Genomic DNA, 27,630 nt, shown 5'->3' on the forward strand with positions numbered 1-27,630 from the left:
GAAATTGCCGTTAAGCAGCATATGTTTTTGGCGTTAAACTTTTTTCGTACCTATATGTATTTTTTTCATTTTAACTTTTTAGTATAAACCTTGGACAGTGATAGTGACTTAACACGTTTTAGAATTATAGTGGTGAGCAACAGTCAATAATTATTGATTGGCGTGCAGCTAAATCAACGACAGAACTGAACAATACATTCTATAGGCCTAAACTGTTTACCTCAACTAAAATTTGTCTAATCAAGGCCGAAATCAGAGTGCGACTGGTGCGATCGCACCCCCTTTTGAAAAAAAAAAACTAAAACTAAAACAAGAACAAAAAACAAAAAAAAACTTTGATTTACATCTTAGCCTGTAATTAAAGAGAAATCATTAATAACCAAGACAAATTGCTTATCATTGAACAGTTCGCACCCCTTAATTCAGAAAACCGGGCTACGGACCTGCAAATGTGGATCAAGCTACACTGACACTACTGAACACTTCGTTTTATTTTGTCGTAGTACTCCCATTCTTCGCCATGTGTTTTGACATTTTGAACTCTTCTGGAATAGCTTTTTTTGTACCTCGATGAACTATACTGCAACAGACAAGAAATCTTTCTATGTGCGTTTCAAAGCTCCACGCAGCAGCAGATGTTCATTTCCTCTCTTGCGTCTAGAGACGTAACTTACGGTCTTGGTATCATATTTGGTAACGTCGGAATCGGCAAGATTTCGACGTCTTGTTTGTATTGCGACGTACATCGTTCTATAATTGTTACATGTAAAAAGAAGTGTGCTTATTTAATTGTTTACATAAATTAACACACATGACATGTTTTATTATTTAATTATCCGATTCGATATTGATTTTTTTGTACGTTTTGGTCAATTGAAATGATTAGTTTACATCCTGATATTGTAAATAGTTTGGCATCAATCATTTAAAAATGATTTGAAGGAAATTTTATCCTATGAGAAAAATATTAGGAATTATGAAAACAAATTTCGTGATGCGCAAAAAAAAGTAAAACACCCTCACTAAAACAGAAAGCCAACAAACCTACAAGCAATAAGTCAGTAACACCCCCCCCCCGGAAATCAAATTGTGGAAGCGTATAAAGTGAATTTATTTCTTTCCTTTTTAGTTTTATATCTGTTATGTAGATGTAATGTGATATTTCCGAATACATGTACTCGTTTCGGAATTCTAAGGTCTGTTGCTAAACATAGTTAGTAAATTTTGAACGTCAGACGCTGTTCGGAGCTTGGTACGTTGCTCAAGTAAATAAATTTTCCTAGTCTTTTTTTTCAAAAATGACTATGAATGAAAAAACTTCAGAATTTTAATGTAAAAAAATATAGGTTACCGAACTTCATTTTGAGATAATTAAGCCTTATTTGAGCCATTATTATACTACATTTTATATGGATTATGTAAGAAATTTTCAATTTTTCGCAGACTTCTGAACAACTGGTAGATAAATCAGTTTTCTTATAACTTCATATAAAGAACACTTAACTGACATTCTTTCATATTTAAAAACGAAAATTGGGGATCACTGAACCCTTTTCCTCCAATATTGAAAAAACTAAAAAAATGGATGGGATTAAAAAATAATGTCAAAGTTTTTCAAGTAAAAATTTTTTGAAAAAGGTATTTTATCCATGTAAAAAAATCGAAGTGAATATCAAAATTATTCTGCTTTATTTTATGTTTAAAACCATGAAAAAAATTTCAAGAAGAAATAAAATGATAGATGTCTAAATAATGATTATATAGAATATTTTTGACTGCATGACACAACTAAGAAATTGTTTACCAAAACCATGCAATACGTTCAACTGAAAAAAAAAGAACGCCTACTAAACTATATAGTTTATATTTCGTTTCACTTTATCTCCTTCTTGGTATCATATGCTACGCATCTACCCCAAAGAACTTGAGATACAAAGTCGTATCTCATATCTTGACCCTCTCATAGAGATCGACTGAAAGCGAAAACTCATGACCATTCTATAAGACAAACGCAACGAGTTATCATTCCGTATCATAAACTTTCCTTTCATCTGTGGCAAGATTCGTTTAGCACCTGTGTATGAAGTTTTCGTATCACAACTCATACGTTATATGAGAGCTTGTCGTAACTACTTTTTTGTACTGTGCTAGACTCCTTAAAATTGGGTTTTTGCATGGAACTGGTGATGTTACTTCAAGATTAAAGTCATCATTACAAAAGTTTTATGGTCGTCATCACAAACTCGTGGATCATTATGGTGTATCCATCTTCACCACGAGAAACCGATTTGTTCACTGTGTCATAGTTTTCCTATCCTCTTTCGTTTACCCTGGATGTGACATTTATGAGCAACTCGGTGGGTGTTTCTAGAAAAGAAAAAGACGCTTACCTTTTCAGTGGAGTCCACTTTTTGTTTCTTTGCACGAATTATTTTGGGTTTTTTTGTGTGTTCTTTGACGTGTGCGTCTATTTTCCCTGTCCAGTTGTTTTCCTTATTATATCATTATATTCTTGTGAATACCATTGGAATCCTCGTTCTAGCTATATTTTCAAAACCTTTTTTTTTTCACTCGACTTCGATGCATGTAATGTCTAAAATACGGGTATGAGGTTACAAAGGGAGTTCCTGACTATAATTTCTATTTTTGCCAAAATGTTACACTAAATTGACAAATTCTTTCAACGAAAGAAAGGGAAAGGGTTTCAACCACCGGAACCATTCGCCTGTGTCTGCCACTGAAACGGGGGCATTTCCGGAAATAGGGACATGAGACAGAGAGTATAACAGCGAAACTGCAGTATTGATTGTCTAGATAATTTTGACTGTGTTATTGTAATCAGTCTCATATTTGTATTCAATATTTAAAAACAAGAGGCTAAGAATTTTTGTGTAGGTAAACTTCTTTCGACTATGCGAGGCCGCAACAAGGACAAAGTCGCCTCGGTGATCCAGACTCTGGTTCCGATTTGTTTACGTACATGTACATGTTCATAAATGAAATTAGCAGGATGAGAATTCATTTGCACAGGTACCAACTAGGTAGATACATGCATTACTCCCTATTTTCATTTCTGAAAATTATTTTAACTCTTAAATAAAACACACACACACGTACGTAAGTTACAAACTAAAATTTTTGATAAAATATTATTTTATTTTATTGATTCTTATTCACAATGTCTTTTAATCTTCACTGTCTTTCCAGAAATGTCATTTTCCAAGATGGTGGTGCATATCTGATGAAGTTATAGATGGAACAACCAATGAAAATTTCACTTTCCGGCTCCAAAGCGCACATACAGAGGATGAGACTTGGGATTGGTTTCTTTGCCATACGTCATAGTCATGAGTCTAGAGAGGAGAGAGTCCAAATTGACACGTTTCACTGGCCCTGTAAGAAAGGATAATATTGTTCTTTACTGCGATTATGATTTTATGTCTATGCCTAAGCAATTAAATACCTGCCCCGTGCAGGCTCGGGTGTCAAAAGAATAGGCATGCAGCAGCGCTAAGCTTGTCGTAAAAGGCGACTAAATAGTGTTTAGAACCCTAGCCGGGGGCTAGGGCGCTCTGCCCATAGACCAACTGGGTTGTGTGCCCCAAGGGTTGTCAGGCTATAATACGGCAAACCTGACCGAAAACCATAGTGGTGCACCGTGTTTGGAAAGATGCCACGTTCCTCGCACGTTAAAAAAAAAACCCTACTGTGGTATTCTCCCGGAGTAGGAACCATAGGGCTCCGCCACAGGAGGATAAATTGCTCGACCCTACCCATCTCTCCCTATTTCTAGTGGCAATCAAAATTTATCGACATCATTATCATTGTGTCCCATCCCATTTTTCATTTCATCATTTCATGTTCATTTTATCATCCGCTTCATGTTCATCGCCTGAATATAGCTGAAATATTGCTGCTCGGGCGTTAAATTCGAACAAACACAAACAAAACAAACAAATTAAATACCTAATTGCAACAAAATACAGGCTTAAAATGAAAAGAACTAAGCTAAAACAAGAATCAATAGAAGTGGCAACTGTATAGAAACTGCAATTAAAGAAACATGTCTATGATTTCTTATTGAAAGTAAACAATACAAGATAAAATAATATGAACGGTCATTTAGGACTGCTTTTGTATCTGCTTTTCTTTCAAATTCAATGAGCGTCTGTCTCTAATTAGTGAAAGGAGTTTTCCTCTCCTGATTTTCTCAATATTAGTACTATAGCCTTCAAAACATAACAGGAAAAGGGCTATTCAGTAGGCAGATTAATTTGCAAACGTACTTTTACGGAATTCAAATAAAACTATACTTCTGATAAAACTTACAATGCATTCGGCTTTCTCGAACTTTTGAACTAGACATCGGAAATGGTGAGTGCGCAGGAGACATGTAAGATGTATGGACGAAACGGACCCAGTTTCTTTAGGTGCATGTAGAACTTAGGTTTTTGATAACTTAAGTTTCTATATATTAGCTAAAGATGTCTAAATGTTGTGCCTATTTTGAATTTTGACGTATCATATTCACTGGTATAGCACTTTATTTGCTAAATTAGGTAATTTCTGAAAAAAATTGTTTTTGGTTAATTTTTACATGTGTCAAAGTCTACCATGAAGTGAGCTGAACCTGGAACCATATAAACTGGCTATGAAAATTTCGATTTTTTTTCTATTATCATGCAATTTGGCTTACTTTCTGCCATTTGATACTTTGTGTTAGTATGGAAAATAGGGCGTGAAACAAGGAAAATTTACAAATCATTATCAAAATGCCAACAGCACGGTAAATTTAAGAAATAATTCGTGGAGGGGGTAGAATTGTATTCACTTTAACATGGGTACGGCATTTATATTCGATTATTTAACACCGAGGCGTTAAATGAGAATATAAATGTCAAAAATAACGGCTGTTCCGTTTATCATCCCCCGTATGCATGTTGGATTAAATTTGTATATTTATGTCATGTCATCATATGTGTTAAATATGTGTATTTATATAATTGATTTCAATTAGATAACCTCTCAGCCGAAAAATCATTGCGTAAACGTTTTTAAATGAATGCTTTGTCTCGACATGGAAAGAAAAGAGACAATGCGCAGGTGCTAAAGGTGGGGTTGTACCGACATATACTGTTAGACGATACGAAGACGTCGTATTGGAATGTAATATTTTTCATAGAAGTGTAATCATTATAGTTTATTATATCCCTTTGTTAAAAGGCATCACCCCTTGCCCAAATATATTTAAAGTGACGGATGTCCTTTACTTCCAAGTAATGACTAAAGGGCAATTAGTGGTGCTACTTAGTTTTTGAATGAGAAAGTACTAAAACTGTATTCTTAAGTACAATTCATACTTAGGGGTTTCGAATAGAGTTTCTTTACTACATGTTGCTACAAACTAATGAATTGTGTCAAAATGTTTGCTTTTAATCTAATTGAGACATGTTTTTAAAAAAATAAACATTTCAATGAAGAACCAAGACGAAAATCATTGCTACTTTATGTGGTTACTGACTCTAATTTGTATACAGCACAATTATATTTCATATAATTTATTAGTTCATTATTAGTGAACTATACTATGTTGACCAGTTCATACAATATTATTGCAAAATAATATTAGTTAAGTTGCAGAATACATTTTTTTTCATAAATGGTTACATTTACACAACACAATATTCGTCTTAAGTAATTTTGATATTTCGGATCATTTATCCATATCACAATCTTATTGCCTATCTCTCATTATACTTGATGAAATATATACTGAATATTACATGTCAAAATCTGCATCACGTGTTGTATAAACAGAGACTCTTATATCACCTTAAGGGCCACCGGCCCGCAGGGTGTTAAAGGTCGAGGGTTGGCCTTGGGGTGATATAGGAGTCTCGGGTTGATACAGCATGTGATACAGCTTTTGACATATAATATTCAGTATATAATACATATATAAAAAAAAGTTATATCTTAATCTAAGTATATGATATATGTAGGTATCCCCCATTTAAAGAAGAATAATCACTATACTGCATTCCACTGATTTTCCCCTCACCATTAAAAGAAATATGATGTACCCGGTAAATTGCAATATGCTGGATAATTCTTAACAACATATTAAAAAAAATAAATAAAATTGTTAGCCATGAATCGCCCCTGCATGATTTTTAGATTGACGGCTTCTTCATTAATTTTGCATCGTGTAAGGAATTCTAAAGGTTAATTTGGATACGCCGAATATTAGTGAATGCTTTTAGAATAAAGACAGTGAAAGCTATTTTTTACGTAATATGTTATTTCGTCAACAAATTTAATTATTTTCTACCACTCGTTGCGTGTAGACACATAACAATTAATACCACATAAGTAATTGATATTTAGCAAAAAACACATTATTATTGGAATCAAACGTATGTATTTCCCAATCCATTAGAAATGGGAAATAAATTTAACCTTAAAAACTTAATTTGAATGAAAAGAGGGTGTCACATTTTGACAAAGAAGAAGCCCCCACCTCTCCGGAAAATACAGTCTGATAGAAAACATCCCCCATTGTCAAAATGCCAGTAATGCTTACAAATTTAATTTGACTCTCGCAGCTATCGAAATACAGTCGGTATAAACTTATTTTTCAGAATTTCAGTGGCGGACAATTAAGGTAAATTTTTACCCCAAATATTCACAACCCATCCACGATCAACGACAATGAAAGTACGAAGGAAACGGGTGAAAAAGGATGGAATGTTTTATTTTTAGGAATGAGAATAAACGGACATTATCAAAACTGACATACCTCCGAAATCCTCTTCAAATTCAGGTTGAGCATCCACAAACTTTACCAGCTGGAGAGCAAAGAAGGCACAAAGCACGACATATCCTGGTTTGATCATCATTTTCAACTTGGCAGTACGTTTGCTAGCAATACATAAGTGACAGAATACTTTTCTCTCCCTCCTTTTAAACAAGACAATTGATGACTTATTCGTCAAATTGTCGTTTGGTTGGATCAACATATAGTCTTTAATTACTCATTATCAGAGATAGATGAAATCCTAAATACTTTAGCGTAGGTGATAAAGAGAGCTCATTATGGAGTTGCTTACGAAGTTTCGAAAGACGCAAAGCTCCTATATGCTTTGTAAGTCCCCTATATATCATTTAAATCATGGTTTTAATTGAAAAAAGAATCATTTAATTTCACCCTCATTGTCAGATTTGTTTTTTATTTACAGATCTGAGGTAAATTCAGAGGAAGTTGACGCACCTTAATAACAATATTTGATGCCAGGTTTCTAATTACATACGTAAATGGTGTAAGAAGTTGAAATGAGTAAGATATACATTTATATAACTAAATACAGATGGGAAATAAATCAAAAGTTATAAAAATATTTTTAAGGGATCGAAGTGGTATGTCTTTTATAGTTGTTCAGTTTGAATTCTGGTCGCACGTGCAAGTTATTCAGACATTCATCTGAAATGGGTATGAGTATTCAGATATAAGACATAGTGGAGAACAAGGTCAAAGACTTTCGGACAAAATTTGCGCGATTGTTTTAAAAGGGTCTAATAATTTTATTCTTTTGGAGAAGGATAAAACTTGAGATCAATATGCAGATCAAAATTCAATGTTAAAAAAGCAGGACGAGTAATTGATGCAAGTGTCTTAAAATAAAAAAAAAAATCAAATGTCTTAAATCAGAATAAAAAAAAAACAGGCTAAAATTATCATGAACCATCCTTCCCTGAAATAAAATGTTAGTATATATGGGAAATTACATGCACCGGATGTCACGATTTGTGCTAGGTGTTGTTATAATATAGTACTGATTCTTTATTTCTATTATGAAAGTGTATGTCTGCATGAGTAAAATCAAAACATATGAATAGTTCTTCATCGAGGTCAATATGTAATCATTCTTTCACTTTTTTCATAAAATTATATTAAATTTGTAATCCAAAGGCTACTGACCATGGACCAAACGGAGGATATTTATAGCCTTTCTCATGCAATTTTAGTTATTTTAGAAAGTGGAGAGAAAGGAAGGTACGAGAGTTTTGTGCGTCAGAAAATCCAATAATTTATTTCATTAACTCAAATTAAAACTTTTTGGATAAGATATCCCAAGAGTAAAATCATATGCACAAAATATGCTATTCTTTGTGAGTTTTACGTCTAATACCCCGAAATGGAAACATCAAGAAACTTTAAAAACATGAAAGGATGCTTTCATCCATGAGACAAACACGACTAAATGAAAGGGGTTTTTGAAATGTGGACAGTGGGATACCACAGGGCACATACTATTTTCTTGCTAGAAGGGTTGGGGCTGTGATTTTTTTCATTAAGTGATTTCTTTATCGTGCAAGAACGAAATTTTTTTTTTTGCAATTGCCGGAGTTATTTTTTTACTGACATGTGGAGTTACTTCATTTTTTATATATTTCATTAAAAAAATCCATGCCCTCGTTGATAAAATGGTTGGTTCGATAGGTAATTTTAACCTGGGTTCGTCCCGGTTTTAATTAAGCGTTCACTCTTTTAAAGATCTTATTAATTCGGGTCGAACCTGGGTTAAAATAGCATAGTGTGAACGGGATATAAGTTACCAACAAATTTTCAAATCATTCATTCTGTCCGCAGAATTGGTCTATTGACAAAAACAAAACAACAACAACAGTGATCGTTTAATATAAGAGACGTACTCATTTATTTAAAAAAAACTCACACAATCATATTCATATATACCATATTCCTACATACAAATATGCAGCTTGGTAATAAAAAGAACAAAATATCAAGTGACACTGGAATCTGTAAAGAATCGTTGTCAAAACGAATTCCAGGATCGAAAAAAATTTCAAGGATTAATTTATGTCGTACATGAAGGCATAGAAATGGCACCACAATTGGACACCGAGTAACTTTGCCCAGTCACCGTATTTTATCAACACATCAGACGATATTTTTCCGACGCAGTCGGTATAGTTTCGCTTTTTACCCTTTGACCTTACAGACGCTATTCCATGGAAACGCAAGTCACCTGATGGCAATTCTGTTTCCCGATTGACCAAATACTGATAACTTAGTAGAGTTCGAAAAAACTGTATCGAAAATTAAAATTCCATGCCTGGTGTTACTTCCTGAATGAAATGTAGAAAATTATAAGCAAAAGGAACAAATTTTACTGCGTCGACTATCTTACTTTATTTTTAAAGATAGTACTTGTTAATTATTCGCCGTAAAATGGTAGGTACGTAAAGAAATGAAAACAAAATCAAGGAGACTGACACTGTGTGTTGATAATAGCCCAAACGGGCCCCTTTTGGTTTAAAAAGGTCAAACCCGAATTTATTTTAACTACTTAATTATTTATAGTGAGTCAAATATGTAAGTTGTCTATAGCAGTGGCGGATCCCGAGGGGGGATCCGGAGTCCCTGATTTGTTTGAAAATTCTGAAATATTCGTGTAAAATTTTTGCAAATATGAACAAATGGTAGTCTGGATCTGCCTCCTTAATTATACTTTTATTGAATCTGCCTATACAAAAGGAAGCACTTTTTAAATCAATTTGACAGACAGGAGCTCTGTCTATAAAATTGACGGAAGGACGGCACGACGATATATACTAACGTACATATGTAGTCACTATAATTTTCACTGGTAGAGACGAAAACCTTAGATGTTACATAAAATAGGAACAGTTCCATGGAAAAATATAGATTCCTGGTCTTTAAGTTCGATCTTCATTCTCCTTGAACTTTAGCCAATCAACTATTCTGTTTTTCTTGTGTGTCCGGAGACATGATTTTATTGTCAAAAGAAAGAGCTGATTTATCTGCAAAATGAATATATATATAGTTAGTTCAAACTTGTCGATATTCATGCTAGTAAAAAAGTGTCAAATGGTAGAAAACCAAAAATGCCTTGGTAGTAAATAGATAAGACCCTATTCCTTTACGGCTTCAACCCATGCTCATTCTGACATGTACGTCACCTGTCAGCTCCCTCCCACAAAAAGTTACAGTGATTCAGCAGTAAAGTTTGGAGCTATGAAGCTTGTGTACAATTTCATACAGATCAGGCTACATGTACTATTAAATAAGTTATCACCAGCCGACAACAAAGGATGGTAATCTTAACGGGTTAGTCACGTCACTTCCAATTCAGCTTGGTTGCCTATAAAAATACTTTTTAGTACTATAAAACAGGCAAATATTGTTGACAATAAATTCATGTAATTTTCCAAGTGAAATTGAACTTACGCAATTTTTCTACGAAAATATTACGCGAAATTCACAGATATGCTCGATTTATATGACTTAATGTGACCTCTGTCACCAAATAAAACACATCGATTCAGATAAAAGTTCTACGATTCCTTGCCTTTAAGAAGAAATAGAATACAAGTGGTTGAATTTAACTGCAACCTATCTTTATTTCTTTTTGTTCCCTACTTTTTTTAAATAATTTTATATAGACGCTTAGAGAAGGATTTCTTGACTTAAGTAGTGCTCTACAAAAAAAAGATAGATATGCCGCAATTCATAAAAAAGATATCAATTAAATAGGCTAGGGTAGGCAGAAAAAAATTGGATAGGTAGGGTAACATGAAACAGGCATAATTTTTTCTTGGCCTAGTGGACCCATTTAACTGAGATAATAACAAAGAAGTACAATATGTACTAAAACATCTCCACCATACCAGTTACAAAGAAAGTAAATGACCCTTCGGTGAGAGGTCCAAATTCTCATTTGTTACTTATTAAAAAATGACGTAAAATGACAAATTAAAACTTTTAAGTGTATCTCATAAAGTTATAGACTCCCAGAAAATATGAAGTGACAAGATTATTCATGGGTAAACTGAACCAGTTAATGCATTATATGTCTTATTTCTTCTTCGATATTCCTACACCTATGCGTTATAGTTTTTTTATAATGTTTTGCCAAACAAGAAACTTTATAGGTGGGAAATAAAACTTGTAAACATTAACTCGCTCGCTTGCGTATAAGTACATGTCATAAGAAGCATCGACTACCCACCGTTAGCACACAAGGGTCTATACGTACAATAATGAATAATTTGTTGTCTCAAATTAGATGAAACTAGTAAAACTGATCAATGCTCACTAACTTAATACCCCCAATCCCACATTTAATAACATACACATTTTAACCTTCATTTTGATTTGGATCAAAATCTAAAATAGGATGTGCACAAAGGGGACATGTAATAAAGACATTCAATTCCATTCAGTGTTAAAGGACTAACGGATAAGAGATGGCCCCTAGTCCCCATAAAAACAAATGACAAAGTCCATTTTATGCTATATGAAATCCCAACATTCATTCGGATCAAAATCTAAAATAGAATGGGAACATGTAATACAGATTCTTTGAAAGTTTCATTCAATTCAGTTCAGTGGTGCAGGAGGAGTAACAGATAAGAGATAAGCCACCTGTATAACGGAAGGACGGACGGATACCCATATCATTATATACTCCCACTTTGCAAATGTAGGGGTATAACTTGAAAAACTGTGAGCAATGCCCTCTCACACAATTCAGTGTATTGTGTCTAATTTTTATACAAACAGATACCTTTTATAGCCACGCCATTCAAGTCATTGAGTGGAATCTCATTTGGTAAATCATAGGATGGCGGCCAGTGAAAGCCAACCAGAAACTGGTACACAAATACTCCAAGTATGGCCCCTATATGTGGTCCAACCACGGGTATCCAAAAGTAATTGTAGCCTCGAAAGCTGTCAATAGAAAAAGCGACAGATGGTGTGTGCTTTGTCACAATACATGTGCATTTACCGTTATTTCTAATGCCGATTTTTGCAAACATGTGGGGATGGGTGAAACATATGCATCATGTTTAGTGTTAACTACAGGTGTCCAATGAGCATTCCTCAAGGAAAATTCCTTTGTTCTACCTCGCGAAAATTATGCCACGCATGCTCATCGACTATACCCCGCAGTTAAAACGAAAGGGATATTTATGGATAGTTCAGATGCATTTAAATAAGAGGCAAACCATATAATAAATCTGAGTTTGTTTGGTTGCAATTGTTTAAATAATGTTTGTTGGGTTTCTTTTGAAACTCAGTACTCCTTCTATAGCGTCTTCTGGAAGTGGTAACCCATAACTTTCTCATAAAAAAAATTCAAAAAATATTTTGTTGTAAATTTCCTTAAATTACACGCTCACCTAAAAACTTCTATTCCCCATCCAGCAATTGCTGTAAACATTCTTGGTCCCAGGTCACGTGCTGGATTGATTGCGTACCCACAATTCCAATGGTAAGTCATGCCAATGACTGTGACAGTCAGACCAATAACGAATGGTACTAAGCCTTTAGGAGTCTCCATGTTCCTTTCGTCTGTGATTGCCATTACACATAACAAAAGCATCCCGGTTCCTAGTAACTAATTAAAATAATAACAAACAAAAAAAAGTCAATTTTCGTCTTTTATAAATAGTTCTCTTCATTTCTTTTTGGGCCTTTTACAAGTTGCTTTATAGTATGGGTTTTGACATAACTGTTAACCTAGTCTAACCCAATTGTGGGAGATCTCCTGCAATCCATCATAAAATTTCAGGAGAGTTTGCGTGACGACATTATCGACATATTTGTTTATGTTGAAAGTTAAGTAATACAGAGGATTTCAGATATGTTATCAATACCATATAGAAATGAATCAACAATATGAATTGTACATGTAGTCCACAGAATGATGCTTAATATAGGATAACATAGATTTTGCCCTTTTCCAATGTTCGCCACTGGCATGTCAAGAATCTGGTTTTGACAGACTTGCTTCCTTCTTAAAAAATGGGAACAAGAGTAGCAAAGAAGTTTTTGGCACTCCTGTCATAACTTTTGTCCATCATTGAAGACCGTGTAGTGACCTGTAGTAGTTTAATTGTCGTTGCTTGGCTTTCAGATTACTGTCTCATTGGCAATCATACCACATCTCCTATTTTTAAAAGTTAAGCTTCATTCTTCATCATAATTACAATGAAAATAAGTCTAAAACCGAAAAACCAGGCAAGCTCTTATATACAGAGGGACTTGCGTTCATGAATTGTCAATAATTCTACTGAAATGTCATAAATTGCATTTTACGATTCATGGCCATATACTAAATAAAACACTTTTTGTTTTTTATCAAACTCATGAAGTCAACCCCCGACCCCTGTGCTTTTATATGCATTTTCAGCAAATACCATTAAGACTTAAAATTGTGTAATACCAATTTTACTTTCATCTGAGGTTACATACAACACGCTACTTCGTTCGGGGGTTTCATATCATAACTCATAGACATTTAAGACATTACTAAATTATGGAGGATAAAAGGCGCAGATTCATATGGTACGGATCCGACGTAACCTCCCTATAAATCTACAAATAAGGATTTTTCTTTCGCACGAAATCTTGATTTTGGACAAATTTTACCTCCAACACATTCTTGCCTCGCTCCGCAAGATCCACAGGGGCTTGCTCCCACTATCAGATATAATGTATGCAGCTCCGCTAGTATATACTAGTGGTGCAGCATATCTGATAGTGGGAGCAAGCTTTTGTGCACGGTCTTTACGTATATTTACGTCCCCCTAACCTAATATTACGAATCTGCGCCCTAATAAACTTTCGAAGCTGAGTTAATAACTCCACTAGTTCAACAACTGCCGACATGTCCAGGACAGATATGATGTCACATGCAATTACACGTAGAACAGACTTAACCCATTCGTCTAACATATATCTTGCATTATATGGACAAAATAATTTTTACTTTAAGCACTTCGGTTTCAATAAACAAATGACGCTTACACTATACCAGTGCACACTGTCAATTAAAACAAAACAGTTCATTGTGGAATTTATTTTTAACTTCTTGTAATACTTTCTTCTGATTTTTTTTTGCGACAGATCTAATGAACAGGTGAGGTAAACATATAAATGAATTGTCAGGAAGAGTATCAGGGGTGGGGGGAATTCATGCAAAAGTGTAGAAGTTCCCAAATTTGTAGAGGTGAGCGGACGTACCAAACCAAAGTTTACGACCTTAATTCGTTAAACTATAGAGATATATTAACAAATTTCCTTTACTAAATACCTGATCACCAAAACATGTTGCTGCTGAGGCAAAGTCTTGAGGATACGTAGACCATATTCCCGCGGTTCCATTCGGACCTGTTACCTGTCTGGTTCCACCGTCAAAATTATTCAAAGCATCTACAAAATCAACAAACGCGCAGTATGAAATTTAACAACTGATTAAATTAATGAACTAATCGGTCACTGTAACAGTGCTTTTTTTCCCATACAAACAAAATTTCGATAATAGCTCTGAACAAATGTTAAAATACTAATTGTTGTCCCTTTTTCGGTTAACGACTGTTTTAATACTTTTTAACATATATACGTACCGTAGTAAACAAAGAATATCATTGCCGACGCACAAAATGCGCCCATGTATTGTGCTAGAATGAAAAATGGTACTTTCTTCCATGACGTCTTCTTTGCACAAGCTAGGGCGAATGTCACGGCTGGATTTAAATGACCACCTGAAGTAATAATTGTTTTTATAGTTAGCATATATTATCGAATGAGAAACAACATTACAAACCTTTGGTTCCAAAGGCAAATGCGACTTATTAAATTAACTGCACAAATGGTGCCGTTACAGTGAGCGCTTGCAGTATAGCAAACTTTCTGTTGACCAGTGCTTATAAGTGATTTACATTTCTGAATCATTTGAGCTTTTTAAAGTCATGCCATGTTCTATATTTCGTTCATCATTGTTTTATTCAAAGTTCTATTCATGAAGCCGTTAATAAGTCAACTAACTGAGACTTACCGAGATTTTTGGACGTGTGGGAAACAGTAACGGCGGACAAGAACTGCCAGTGCACGTGAATTATTACCACAATGCGGTAAATAGGTCTGTTTTATTGGGAAGGCATGAGCATAGCTAAAAACTGCATAAAAAACATCATTTTTTTTTACTTTTCGTGGACAATAACAAGGGGTCATCTTATAATTTTGAACCAAAGGAGACTTTTGTAGTGCTCCTCAAGTCAAAGAAGGACGATCAGCTTCATTTTTCTCTATCCCTTATACGCTTTATCCCTTTGTTCTATTAATAAACATGACGGTCATGTATTCAAGGGGTCAAAAATACAAACGCTATGTTTGTGCAGGAAACCATAAAGAATATTCATGCTAACTTTTATTAAAATACATATATAGTTGCAAAGGTGTTTGAATAAAAGTATACAGACGACAACGGAGACAACCCACATGGACCCATGAGATGCCAAGTGGCTTGATTTAAAAGCAATCGGTATTAGATTTGTTTTGCTACTTACACCTCGAGATATAAAAAAAATTACAGTGACACAACACTGTCGTGGCAAAAACCACAATAAGACGTATGTATCGATTTCTCATGAAACTATCAGCGATGAACTAGAATCCATCGAATTGAGGGAAACTACTTGTATACACGAATACATGTATTTCTAATGTACTGTATAATATTTCGTTATTTCATGTATACCTGAGATTCCACCGGAAATAAACACTCCCATTGTTACGGCGAATCCCCAAGACCAATGTATCGAGGAATGGTCACCAACAGCATTCTTACTAAGAACGGCTTGCGCAACAGACCCGTCACCAAATATTTGTAAAATATATATTTTTTTTTAAATACTAAGTATTTGGTTAGAACAAAGGTCTTGCAACAAATTGATTTAAGCCAACCAATTTGCATCTAATGGCCATAGCTTTAAACCCGTATTTAAATCATGCATATGATAGTAATGATTAAAATTTGGGTAGTTAGAATTCTATCCCGCTAAATCATTGAATCTGACCAGTCAATAATTATCAACAAAAAGCAGTATACTATTTAAGATAAAAAAAAAAACAAAGCATACATACACATACAAAAAGTACGAAACAAATTAAAACAAAAACAAATCAGACAGATATATTCTACATATTGTTTAAGAATTCGACGAAATCATCAGTACACATTTTCTGAAGATCACCCTATTTACATGATTCTTAGATGGAACAATACATACATGCATACATGGATTGTCATTATTTTATCTTACCGAGACACTTTTCATAAAAACTACAAATTATGACTAACACACTTTTGTGCACTAAAAATCTGAGTTACGTACACCTTAAATATTTATGCCTTTTTTTATAATAAAAGCGTCCATTATCACCGTGCACTTTAATATTTTTTTTTTCATCTTCTGTTTTATCATGTAACATGTTTGTTTATAGATAATATGAATTAAAAATAAGGCATCTAATTGGTCATTAATGAAACACCCGCCATGTTGTGTTGTATTTTATATCAATGGACACGTATGCATAACATGATACCAACAGACCAAACTCAAATAACTCGAATTCATCCAGACAACTTGAAATGGCCGTAAATTTTGTGTTAATTATCCGATCAAAATGAAATTCGAACTTGATTTGTATTTTATTATGTTTAATAAGTAAACAAAGTTTGAAAAAGATCATTTGATATCTTGTTATCTTTTGGTACCCTTCGGGGACGGACAGACGGACGGACGAACACGCAATTTTTCGAAGGCTATCACAGACTACCTCGCCAATTCGTGTGGCGGAGTATAAAACATTGGGAAACAGGCGGTTGTTCTGTCGTCTTCTACCGATCATTTGAAACTTCACCAGGCTATGTGAATTTGAATTTGATTTAAGATATTATGTTACCCGCACTTCGAATGGGTCAGAGGGACATGTCCATCCGCCCGTCCGTATGTTCGTGCGAAACATCTAGTGGCGGATTTTCCCTTAAAACGCTTATTGACTTCTTCCATATTTCCTAAGATGCATTTCATGAAGTATTGTTATGCATACATTTACTACAAAGCCAAATGTGCCACACATGATAATCATATGATGCATGTAATTTACATATGATAGTCATATGGTTATCATATGATTTCTATGTGTTAATTTTGCCTGGGAAACATTAATGTTTGTGAAAAACATGATCATGTGATCAGCATCAGATGACGGAAGAATATGATTATCATGCTGTTTATGTTGACATTTTGATTCATCAAACTTAGCAGAATTTATATGACTTAAACATTTGAAGGGTTTGTTGATGTATTTGCCCTGAAACCTCTTGGAAGATTGTGTACACATTTAGTCTGGAACGAATCAATAGTGGGTATTGCTATGTAGCATCAGATAATAAAAAAAATGAAAACTGGTTGTTATGCCCATTTAAAGTATTCTCGCCATAAAATTTTGTTCATACAATGTAAGGCACCGAGAGGGCGAGATTTTTTTTTTAAAATAAATTTTGTCCACCCTTGAACAATTTTTTTTCTCAGCCAAGAACAAAAAAAAAATATGATTCAATTTTCCCCATTACTTTACAATGTAGATTTTTAAATGAAAATTTTAAATCCGGCTGCTTCTGGAAAAAAATTCATTATTTTCTAACTCAATTAAAATGAAATCCCAGGCCTTTTATTTGTGTCAAAAGTGTTTTCTATGTGTTTTAAATTATTTTTAGCCATGCAATAATTCCACTCTTTTGAAGACTGTACGTGTATACCTACCTGACTGACTTCTACATTACATAAAACGTATGACATATAATGGGACATCAAATCACATTATATTGGACGTACTGCATATTTAATAGTGGGAGCATGCCCTGTGATGAAATTCAATTTTAAGAAATTATACCACGTTGCAGGACAATAAACTATGCAACAAACCTAACGTAATCTCCATTTTATAGTCGTACATATTTCTGCAAAGATTATAAAAGGTACTCAACCAGTTCTCAAGTTTTTTTTATCGGGAATTACATAATGGTGGGGGGGGGGTAAAAACAAACAAACACGGTTGTGCTTTAAATGAAACTTGATCTGTAAGGCAGTACTTTAAAACAATTGTGCAAAGTTCGAAAAAATCAATATATTTTTTTCATATTATCTGGAACCATTGGGGACTAACAGACGGAAGGACACATACCCGTCAATTAAACCACGTCACTCATTTGTTGAGGTGAAAAAAAAATCATGGAAATAATAAAGCATTCAACTGACTAATTTCAAAATCAATGTCAAATCTAGGGGGTTCAGGCGGTCGCAAACTCCTCTTACAACAAAACTTTTGTTAAAAATTATGGCTAAAATGAGCAAATAATAGGCTGAACCCCGTTTTTTACAATATCTGGATCTGCCATTGCAAATATAGATTTTTCAATAACCGATTTGTTTGATGAAATAATTATGATGGCATTGTTTATAGTGATGTAAATATTCTAAAAATTCTGAGTCCTAAACATACATGGCAAATGAAGGTGTTTTTTTTTACTAATTTATCCCTCCTTTATCCACACGGGAAGGTAATTGAAATATGGAGGGGTTTATGATTGATTGATTGATTGATTGTTGGGGTTTAACGCTCGAGCAGCAATATTTCAGCTATATTCAGGCGATGAACATGAAAGTGATGATAAAATGAACATGAAATGATGATGAAATGAAAAAAGGATGGGGTACAAGGATAATAGGATCAACAAATTTTGTTTGCCACATGATAAAAGGGGGGAAAGGTAGGATCCGGCAATTTAGCCTCCTGTGGCGGAGCGCAAAGGTTCCTACCCCTATAAAATACCACAGCAGGGTTATTCAACGTGCGAGGAACGTGGCATCTTTCCCAACACGGTGCACCACTATGGTTTGCTGTCAGGTTTTCCGTATTATAGTCTGACAACCCCAGCATGTAACACGCCAGGGGTACCCCATTCCATCACCTGGGGCACACATCCCAGTTGCTCTGTGGGCAGAGCGCCTAGCCCCCGGCTAGGTTTCTGAGCACTATTTAGTCGCCTTTTACGACAAGCTTAGCGCTGCTGCAGGCCTATTCTTTTGACACCCGGACCTGCACGGGTAATGGAGGGGTTTAAGGTTCTTAAAATGTTCAAATGGGTAAATCAAGGCGTGCTTTGTATGTCTGATCTTTAAAAATGAGATGCAGATTGCACTAAAAAAAAATTCAAAATAGTCGGGTATTAAAAAAAAAACCAAAAAAAAAAAAAAAAAAAAAAACACAACCGCCTCGCCTCTCAAAATATTTTGTCCTTGATGCGTCACTGAAATTAGAGTTTCAGTTATATATACTAGTTTAATGAATTGATCAGCTGTTTTTCGTGGTTTGATCAGCTGTTTTTCGTGGTTGGTGGGTTAAAGTCTCGAGATGTGCATCAATGTCGTGCCAACGTAAATTTCTGGTTTCATTTTTGTAGCTACTGACCTACTCATTCACTTTCTTGACTCGAGGTTCACATTAATAAATGACACATTATATCATACTAAACCAAGATTACATGACTAATTAACATTTAACACTTCATCTCTTACTATACAAATTTCATATCCGGTCAGTGTACATACACTTACTAGTAAATGTGGTAAATGGATGTTTGTGTGCATAGCGAAAGGATACGTAAATCAAACTGAAATATTACCTAGATAGCACGAGATACTTACAATGAGCGTGAATGTCCCAAGAAACTCCGCCAAAGTCTCACGAACTAGAGTACTTCGTATTCTAACTTTTTGTGAAAATCTCTCCATTTTTCGTCAAATAATCATAACTTTCAACAACTCCTCTGCATCTTCTTGTAGTAAATTACACTCAAGTTTATAGCATGCAGCATAATCTATCTATCTCAAGTAGGTCAGTTGAAATAAAGATAAACAAACTTAACAAGACGTTTTATTCCCACTTATACAGAAATGTTGTCGGTTGCTTTAAATCATATCTCATTCGCTGATATGATACTGCCGAAGAGGTTCGATCCTTTAAGCTTACACTAATATCGCCAAAACTTCATTCATTTTTGATATTAATATTTGGGTCACCCAGTTTGATATATTTCAGTTAAAATATCGACAGGATTGTTTACATTGATTGCTTAGGGTTGTCAACACTCAACCGTACTGTTCATAATACTCCATTTATAGTGATATGAAAGTATCTTATCTGTAAGATATGTAAGCGCAGACGGACCAGCATGGATTACAATATTTGTGGAGTGAAAACAAATATTCTTACAAGCGAAAAATGTTTTTTTAAAAGTAGCCGGAGTTAAATTTTTTATTTTATATTCTACTTTGTTAAGTAATGGCCAATTATTGGGAAATGCATATTTTACCAAGAAGTGCCAAAATGTGAAGTGTATTTTTGATTTTCTTTTCAAAAATATATCATATAGCCCCATTCTCACTAATAAAATGGTTGGTGCCTAAAAACTTTTCTGTATGCGGTTGCTTTCCATGAATGTCGGCCTCGGATTTTCACTCCCTAATATTTGCTCAAATTCACATTTCATGTATTAGTGTGCCATAGAGTTTATTAATTACTTGTTAGTTTTTGCTCATCACGTTATAGTGTAATAGATTATCAACCAATCTGTTTCTCTCAATTTTTGGTCACATTTATAAGTATTTTACATCACTGTTTTCAATCTTGCTCGTCGTATTTTAAAAATACGCACTCATATTAGGGAAGTGTATGATTTTTTTTGTCATATTTTTTTACTGAAAGTATTTTTTAAACTTTAAAACAAGTGTTAAGTCATTTCATAAAAGACATACCACTAACTATTTTTTCAACTTTTATTGCAAGCAGAATAAATACAATTATTTATTTTCATGGCCTAAAAATCGCCGTGGTGGTCTTTACTTCCTAAAATCATCAATAAATGATAAAAAAAGGTTCATACCATACATCTATTGAACGCATTAGGGAAACAATTTGCAATTATTTAATTCATAAGTAATTGCGCTAATTTCCATTATAATGGTGCATGACGTATTTAATTTATGGCAAAGGAGTGTATAACTGTTTATCAATAATATCTCCCATGCTCGACTTTCATGAACGACAAAGAAACCATGAATCCCATGCAAAGATATTTTCATGCATTGAAGCTAGCCTGCCTAAACGGTCCGCTCTTGGACTGCTTGGAGTATTTTTTCGGTTTAGACAGATGGTCGGTTACTCGGGTTCAAAATACATTTTAATTGAACATAGAGTAAAGACAAAAGTTTTTTTCAACTTACAAACGTCCTCTCCCAGAAAAAAAAACATTTAATATATTTAAAACTGATATCAAGAGGAATGTGTCTTCCATTTATATAGGATTCGGTTTAGACAGGTTTCGGTTTAGACATGCTTCAATGTATATGCATGTCTACATGTGCATGTTAAGAATCTCGTAACGTCCGTAATTCCAAAGACTGGTGAAAGATCGTGAAACCTCGAGCAACGGTACATTGGTTTCTGGAATTCTTTAACACGTGCTTTGCCAAGAACAGGGGCGTTAAAAACCATCCTAATACAAAATCTAATTTGTTTACAACTAAAATCCAGTCACTTTTATACCACTCGCTACAAGTCGCCAGTGGCGGATCCAATGGACGGGTTCCAGGGGTCGGAACCACCCCCCTTTTGCCGGATTTTTAAAAATTAATTTCGCCCAGAATTTGGTCAAAAACTTTAAAAAATGGGCAATAAAAGCCGTACTTGTTGAAACCCATACAAGTTATTTACATGTATGTTGACTTGTATATCCATACCGCAAAATATAATAGACTCGCGGTCGTTTGCATGAGACATGCATTTTTATGTATCATTAAACAGTGAAACAAGACAGAAACATTTACAAGTTTAAATTTAAACTGGAAAATACTTGTAGGTGTACGAATAACAACAAACCTTCTTGTCAGTACAATATTACGAGTCGTCTGATATGCATTAAATCCTTTTTGTTGTGGTATTTTTATGGTTGCAAAAATGTAATTCGCCTTTAATTGTCTCGGTCATTAGTATTGTAAACTGAATTTGTTTACTAAATGATAAAAACAACTATAAAAAACATCAAAAATATAATTTTAGTGCAGAGTTTTAAAGGTGTGAGTGTTTTTTTTCTCTTTTAAACAAATGTGTTTACTTATAACTGTATGATAATAACTACCACGGAAGGATGTTTAGGGGTAGGAGGTGGCAATTACGGGACAGGAACGGATATTAAAAAATGGCGGGATTTTATATTTTACAAAAAAGGAGAGTTTGAATGATTATAAGGAAGCGAAGTGGGAATGGAAAAATTATCTCCTCTTTGCTGGATGCAACTATATTACCTCCCTTGATTAAAACAAATTTGCTCGAGGAAATCAAATGTAAATTATAGAAACAATAGACTCTTTAGATTTTAATGATGAGTACAGCTTATCAGATTTCCAATAGGAACTGCACAAACTTCCAATGGGAACAAAAGTTCATATGGAAAAAGTGAATGTTCCCATGGGAACTTTACATTTCCCATGGGAAATCTTACGTAAATCCTTAGTGATTTTTTTTCTTGAAACTCTTCTTTTTCATCTCTACATGTCAGGTATGTTTAGGCTTAGGTTATTAAAGTACTACATGCCCTGTGAAAAAAAACCTACTAGACTTTTCTTCAAGCAAGTCAAATTTGCCGTTTCTGGAATGGCAAATTTGTCCCGCAGAGAGTTAGAATTGTATTCGCTTTAACATACACAGATTAGCCGCTTGTCGCCCGCTTCTCTTGCTTTTTGAGACATGCATTTGCGGCGTTCAACAGGGCCTTTCTCTCCCTATCAAAGATGCATCCCACTAGTATATGTAGGTCATAAACTTAGTGGGGCTGAATATTTGATGGTGGGGCGACGAAGAATAATGTGTATACTGGTTTGTGATTTTATAAGAAGTTATTCATTTTTTTTCTTACATTGTACGTACATATATATTTAAAAGTTTATGAGCATCGCATAGCTAAAAGTCTTTGACCTAACATTGTGTGTTTACTCAAATTTTTGCTTGACCTTTTAAACTTATGATTTTTAGCACCTCATTATTTTTTTAATGGTATCTGTTTCCAATTCATCATTATATTTACATATGTTTTAACTCTGTCTTCTTTCTGAAAAAAAATACATTCTTAAAACTCTTTAACCCGGCACTCTAAAGTTGTTCGGGGTAATATAAACAAATGCATTGAGAAAAAATAAGCACAGTTTTTAAACTATGCTGAATAGTTTAACGCAGTCTTAAGGCTTCTTTATTTGCCGTGGTAAATAAGAATAAAACACTTTCAAACATTAACCAAGACTTTCATACCCTTCTAATTGTATACTTGGAAATAATTTTATAAATGAAATAAGGGTTTTTGGTTATTCAAATACAATTTGATTTTTGCTATTTGCATAATGTAAATATTGAGTTTGTATCATATTGAATTTCACCAAAGGTTATCAAGCTTTCATTTGCAACAGAATGAAATTAATCCAAGTTATTTTGATGCGTACATGAGATTGATGAAAAATGCTGAATACAAACGTTCCAATGATTTATAAGAGTTGTGTCCCTTACTCTAGGTCACCTTCTTTAAGCTTCCAAAAAAAAACAAAAACAAAAACAAAAACAAAAAAAACGATCGCATCCATGGACATTAGCAAATAAATAAACTGTTCGGAGTAAATGCATGGGTTTTTAGCGTGTGTAAGTGACATAGCAATGAATGATAAGAATTGAAATGAAAAAGGATCATATTGTTTGCAGTCATATGCAAGTGTTGTCATTTTGTACTATCAACTATGGAAATATATCGGGGAATATTTTTTGAACATTTTTTTTTCAATTTTAACTTTCACATTTAAGTATAGTTTAAGACTTGGAAATAATTCTATTATTAAATTATCCCGTATCTCTTAACTTGACTGTTAAATCTCACTTTATTTGTACTCATTTCAACCGGCCACAACCTGCCACAGACATAATAATTTACATCATTTGTCATTTGTTTGATCTGTGTTAATCCTTAAATTGTCTGTACTATTCATATGTCTTGTCGATTCGTGTTATATTCAGTTTTAAAGTTTTAGTTTATGACTGAAGTTCGGATTCTCCGGACTTCAGAAAATAAAAGGTTAAGATCGGAACACTTGTCCGTCTTGTTCGTTAACTAGAAACGACCACATATGCCCGGTCACATTATTGTCTATGTTATTTGAGAGATTTAGGGATTATGTGAATATTTTGAGTGCAAACAGAATGTTTGTGATTTAACCCCAGAGAAAAAAAAATGTATTATTTTGTTAGGATAGGGACTATATACAGGGGCGGATGCCGACACTTCGAAAAGAAGGGGTGCCATTCGGGTTTCCTCAGAAAAAAAGGGTGGTACTTGGACATTAGTTGCCGTTTTTGGTCAATTTTACACATGAAAATGGCAAATTTTCCAATCAAAGTACACACGTACTGAATAAATTTATATAGATGGTTTGAATTTTTACGCCTCAAATAATCGTCAAATTGCAAAATTAGGGGATAAAATGAACGGGGGTCGAATTTAAAACACAAGCTTGTTGTTGTAAATGGTTATATTTTAATTGTGAAGTTTTTGATTCATGTTTAAATTCACCATACTGAATATGAAGGGCATATAAAACACACACTCCAAAACCCATGACCATTTGTCAAAACTCTCTGACATATTGCATAATTGAACTACACATTTAATTCTAGTTGGACTATCACAGTTTCTAAATTTTCAAGTCGAAATTCAATTTATCGACCTCTAGGACAAAAACTGTCTAGACTCAGTTATCGCATAGACATCTATGTGTCATGGAAAAGCGCTTAGTTTCTGGACACCAAATTCATGTGCATTAGTTAGCATAATCGCTTAAGTCGTGGAATATAATTTCAACAATTATGTCTGGTGCAGGAAACTATAGCCATGCACTTTAGGGCCCTGGAGCATCTACAGCTCTATTATAATAACACGTGGTAAAATAGCCAAATAGAATATTTTTTTACAAAAAGCAATATCACAAGACGACAGATTGAAACCACTCCTGAGAAATGCATTATCGAAATTCCTATGTCATCTTCTAAGCAAAGTTTTATTTGTATGTGCCATATGCGGGATTCCGATGTCACAAGGCGGTAACCGGTATAAAATACACGGTATAGTGGGTGGTACATTGGGATGGTTTGAGTTATGCTATTATCTTTTGTTAAAAATTTGGCAAAAAAAAAGGATCGGAACCGTTTGTAAATGTTTAAATCCGCCAGGGCCTACAAGAAATATGTAGAGACAGCTCTTCCAGTTGGTACTCAGCATTCCTCTTTCTATTTCATTTCTATGATTGGTGGCTATTTACAATCTCGTTGGGTTTTCATTTCTTGCTAAACATCAAATTTTTTATTGTTCGTCTAGGAATAAAGTTTGGATATGTCGAAAGTAAACGACAGGTTTATTCGGATAAGTGCATAGAAATAAACGGGTACTGATAAGAGATTAGAGGTCAACTATTTTTAATTGGATCGTTGCACATGTTTAATTAGCATATTTAGTTTGCAGTAAAAGTTGTTTATTGGATTTGTGTATTGGCGTAAATAACATAGAATTAAATTTGGTAAAGCAGAAATACCTATAAAGTGGACCTAACTATTGAACCTTAATGGGGTATGCCAATGGGACAACATGATTTTCCAGTGGTAATGTAAGATAATTTCTTATGCTAACAGGATTTACTAATCTAAAGGTTCTGGCGACTGCTTTATCAATTATGATTTTCGATCTCAATTGATAATAAAAAGGAGGGTCCAATTGATATATAACTTAAAGGAGTTATAACAATCGATATTTAAGTGCTAGCAGTATATAGTGCTGGGTTAATAGCTATATGTATGGCAAGCCAAAGTGGACAAAAATGAGCATTTTCTAATATTAAAAAATGATTTTTTTAATATTACTAATTCATTTTCAAATATTACAAATTACATTTCTCTTATCACAAAGCACTTTTTTCAATATTAAAAAAAAAATCATTTTTTGATATTATTAAAAATTCAATTGAATTTCTATTATTAAAAAACCATTTTTGAATATTAGAAATTGATTTGCTAATATTAGAAAATGGATTTGTCTTATTCAATGACGATTTTTTAATATTAGAAATTTATTTTGTAATATCAAAAAACGTGACTGATTTTCTAATACTACAAATACATTTTCTAATGTCACAAATTCAATTTGTAATATTACAAAATGTGTGATATTTTAATATTACTAAATCAGGAATTTGTAATATTAGAAAATGAATTTTTAATATTACAAAATGAATTTTTAATATTACAAAATGAATTTCTAATATTGAAAAACCATTTCTAATATAAAAAAATGATTTTGTAGTATTAAAAATTCATTTTATAATAAAACAAAATATTGATTTTTGTCCACTCTGGCTTGCCACATATATAGATTTTGATTGTTGAATATACGTCAATCACCACTGTGCTGTATTTGCTTCCAATTGGTCAAACAAACTTGTATTCCTTGTAATCCATACAAGATTCAGTGTCCGGAGCTATTTTCTGAGTGGGCTGCCAAATCAGAAAACAGCTCCGGGACTGAATCCCAAAAGGGATTATCCTTAATCTTGTAGATGAGAATTATAACCCGAAGTGACAATACTTAAAAGGATTCAGTCCTTGAATTGGAAGTTCGACATTATCAGTATTGGAATTCATTTTTGTATGTATAACGATAATCATTGGTCGTAGGTTATAAGTACCACGATCACAAATCGACTATTCGATATAAGATTTTGCATTGCTTTGATTTTAAAAGAATTTGATTGGTCAATTCACGAATGTCAAACTTCCGGGGTTTTCCCTTCCGGTTATTTTTACTACTTCCGGGAAAACAACAACACGTTTTGTTGAGTGGAAACAATCCGTAGAAAGATATCTGAAGAGAATGGAAAAGAAATTTACTTCTCAAAATACTTAACAGATATGAGTGCCCTAAAAGATGTGAGGGCACGCGGTGCTTGCCCCTCAGGATTTGAACGATCCACTCTGTATGACCGAACAGGTCGACAAGGTCTGCATATTAATAATATCAAGTAAATATTTATCTTGTAATTTTAAGCGGGCATAAAATATGTTTGCTTGTTCTTTTTAAACATTTTGATTTACATCTGTTTCTTTACTGATGTGTACTGCTACAATATTTTGTCAATCTGAAAAACTAGGTACACAACACTCAGTACATAATTTAAAGGCACAACTGTGAACTGACCCGACTAATCTGATCCAACAGGCTGTTTATTTCATGAGTCACAAGAAAATTACAGTGTAACTTTGCATGTGACTCTGTACATTTGAGTAACAATAACAAAGATTTGTTTTGGATGTGGGCCTGGTACATACAAAAGATGAACCGTTCAAAGTTGGCTCAGTATCTAATGCTATTTACTATTTACTGATTTGAGCTAGAATTCTAACAAATAGGCTTCTTGAACAGAGTTATGTTGCTACCAGATTGAAGTCATCACTACAGAAGTTTTATGGTCATCATTGTGAACTTGTGGATCATTATGGTTTGTCATAAAAACTGATTTGTTCAACATGTCATAGTTTTCCTTTCCTCTCTCATCTTCCTCGGACTTGACTTTTTATGAGCAGCTCAACAG

General features: G+C 33.9%; 3 protein-coding genes across 5 annotated transcripts in view; 1 reads left to right on the top strand and 2 right to left on the bottom strand.

Annotated features, from left to right (window-relative positions):
• Positions 1 to 3,171: 3,171 nt before the first annotated feature.
• LOC148621304 (uncharacterized) lies at positions 3,172 to 8,307 on the bottom strand. The gene is made up of 2 exons (XM_088575478.1): positions 6,800 to 8,307; positions 3,172 to 3,393 (listed from the first exon to the last, which is right to left on the bottom strand). Exons 1-2 carry the CDS (start codon positions 7,017 to 7,019, stop codon positions 3,275 to 3,277), a joined length of 339 nt encoding a protein of 112 aa, XP_088431604.1. The 5' UTR covers positions 7,020 to 8,307; the 3' UTR covers positions 3,172 to 3,274.
• A 383-nt stretch (positions 8,308 to 8,690) lies between these two features.
• LOC148621305 (aquaporin-3-like) lies at positions 8,691 to 19,936 on the bottom strand. Its single transcript, XM_088575476.1, has 7 exons — positions 19,606 to 19,936; positions 15,591 to 15,717; positions 14,458 to 14,595; positions 14,145 to 14,263; positions 12,229 to 12,446; positions 11,613 to 11,776; positions 8,691 to 9,846 (listed from the first exon to the last, which is right to left on the bottom strand). Exons 1-7 carry the CDS (start codon positions 19,690 to 19,692, stop codon positions 9,779 to 9,781), a joined length of 921 nt encoding a protein of 306 aa, XP_088431602.1. The 5' UTR covers positions 19,693 to 19,936; the 3' UTR covers positions 8,691 to 9,778.
• Positions 19,937 to 26,834: 6,898 nt separating this feature from the next.
• Positions 26,835 to 27,630, top strand: part of LOC148621306 (mucosa-associated lymphoid tissue lymphoma translocation protein 1-like) — a 31,711-nt gene continuing 30,915 nt past the window's right edge. For 2 of the 3 annotated variants that reach the window (XM_088575479.1, XM_088575480.1), the window contains exon 1: positions 26,835 to 27,038. In XM_088575479.1, coding sequence (XP_088431605.1) covers positions 26,951 to 27,038 — 88 coding nt within the window. In that variant the 5' untranslated portion in view covers positions 26,835 to 26,950. Of the gene's footprint in view, positions 27,061 to 27,630 lie in introns of all 3 variants that reach the window. The other variant, XM_088575481.1, reaches the window with a different exon arrangement.

The sequence above is a fragment of the Perna viridis genome, chromosome 3 (genome assembly GCF_037379345.1).
Source record: "Perna viridis isolate PV_CMFRI_1.1 ecotype Kerala chromosome 3, ASM3737934v1, whole genome shotgun sequence".
NCBI lineage: Eukaryota > Metazoa > Mollusca > Bivalvia > Mytilida > Mytilidae > Perna > Perna viridis.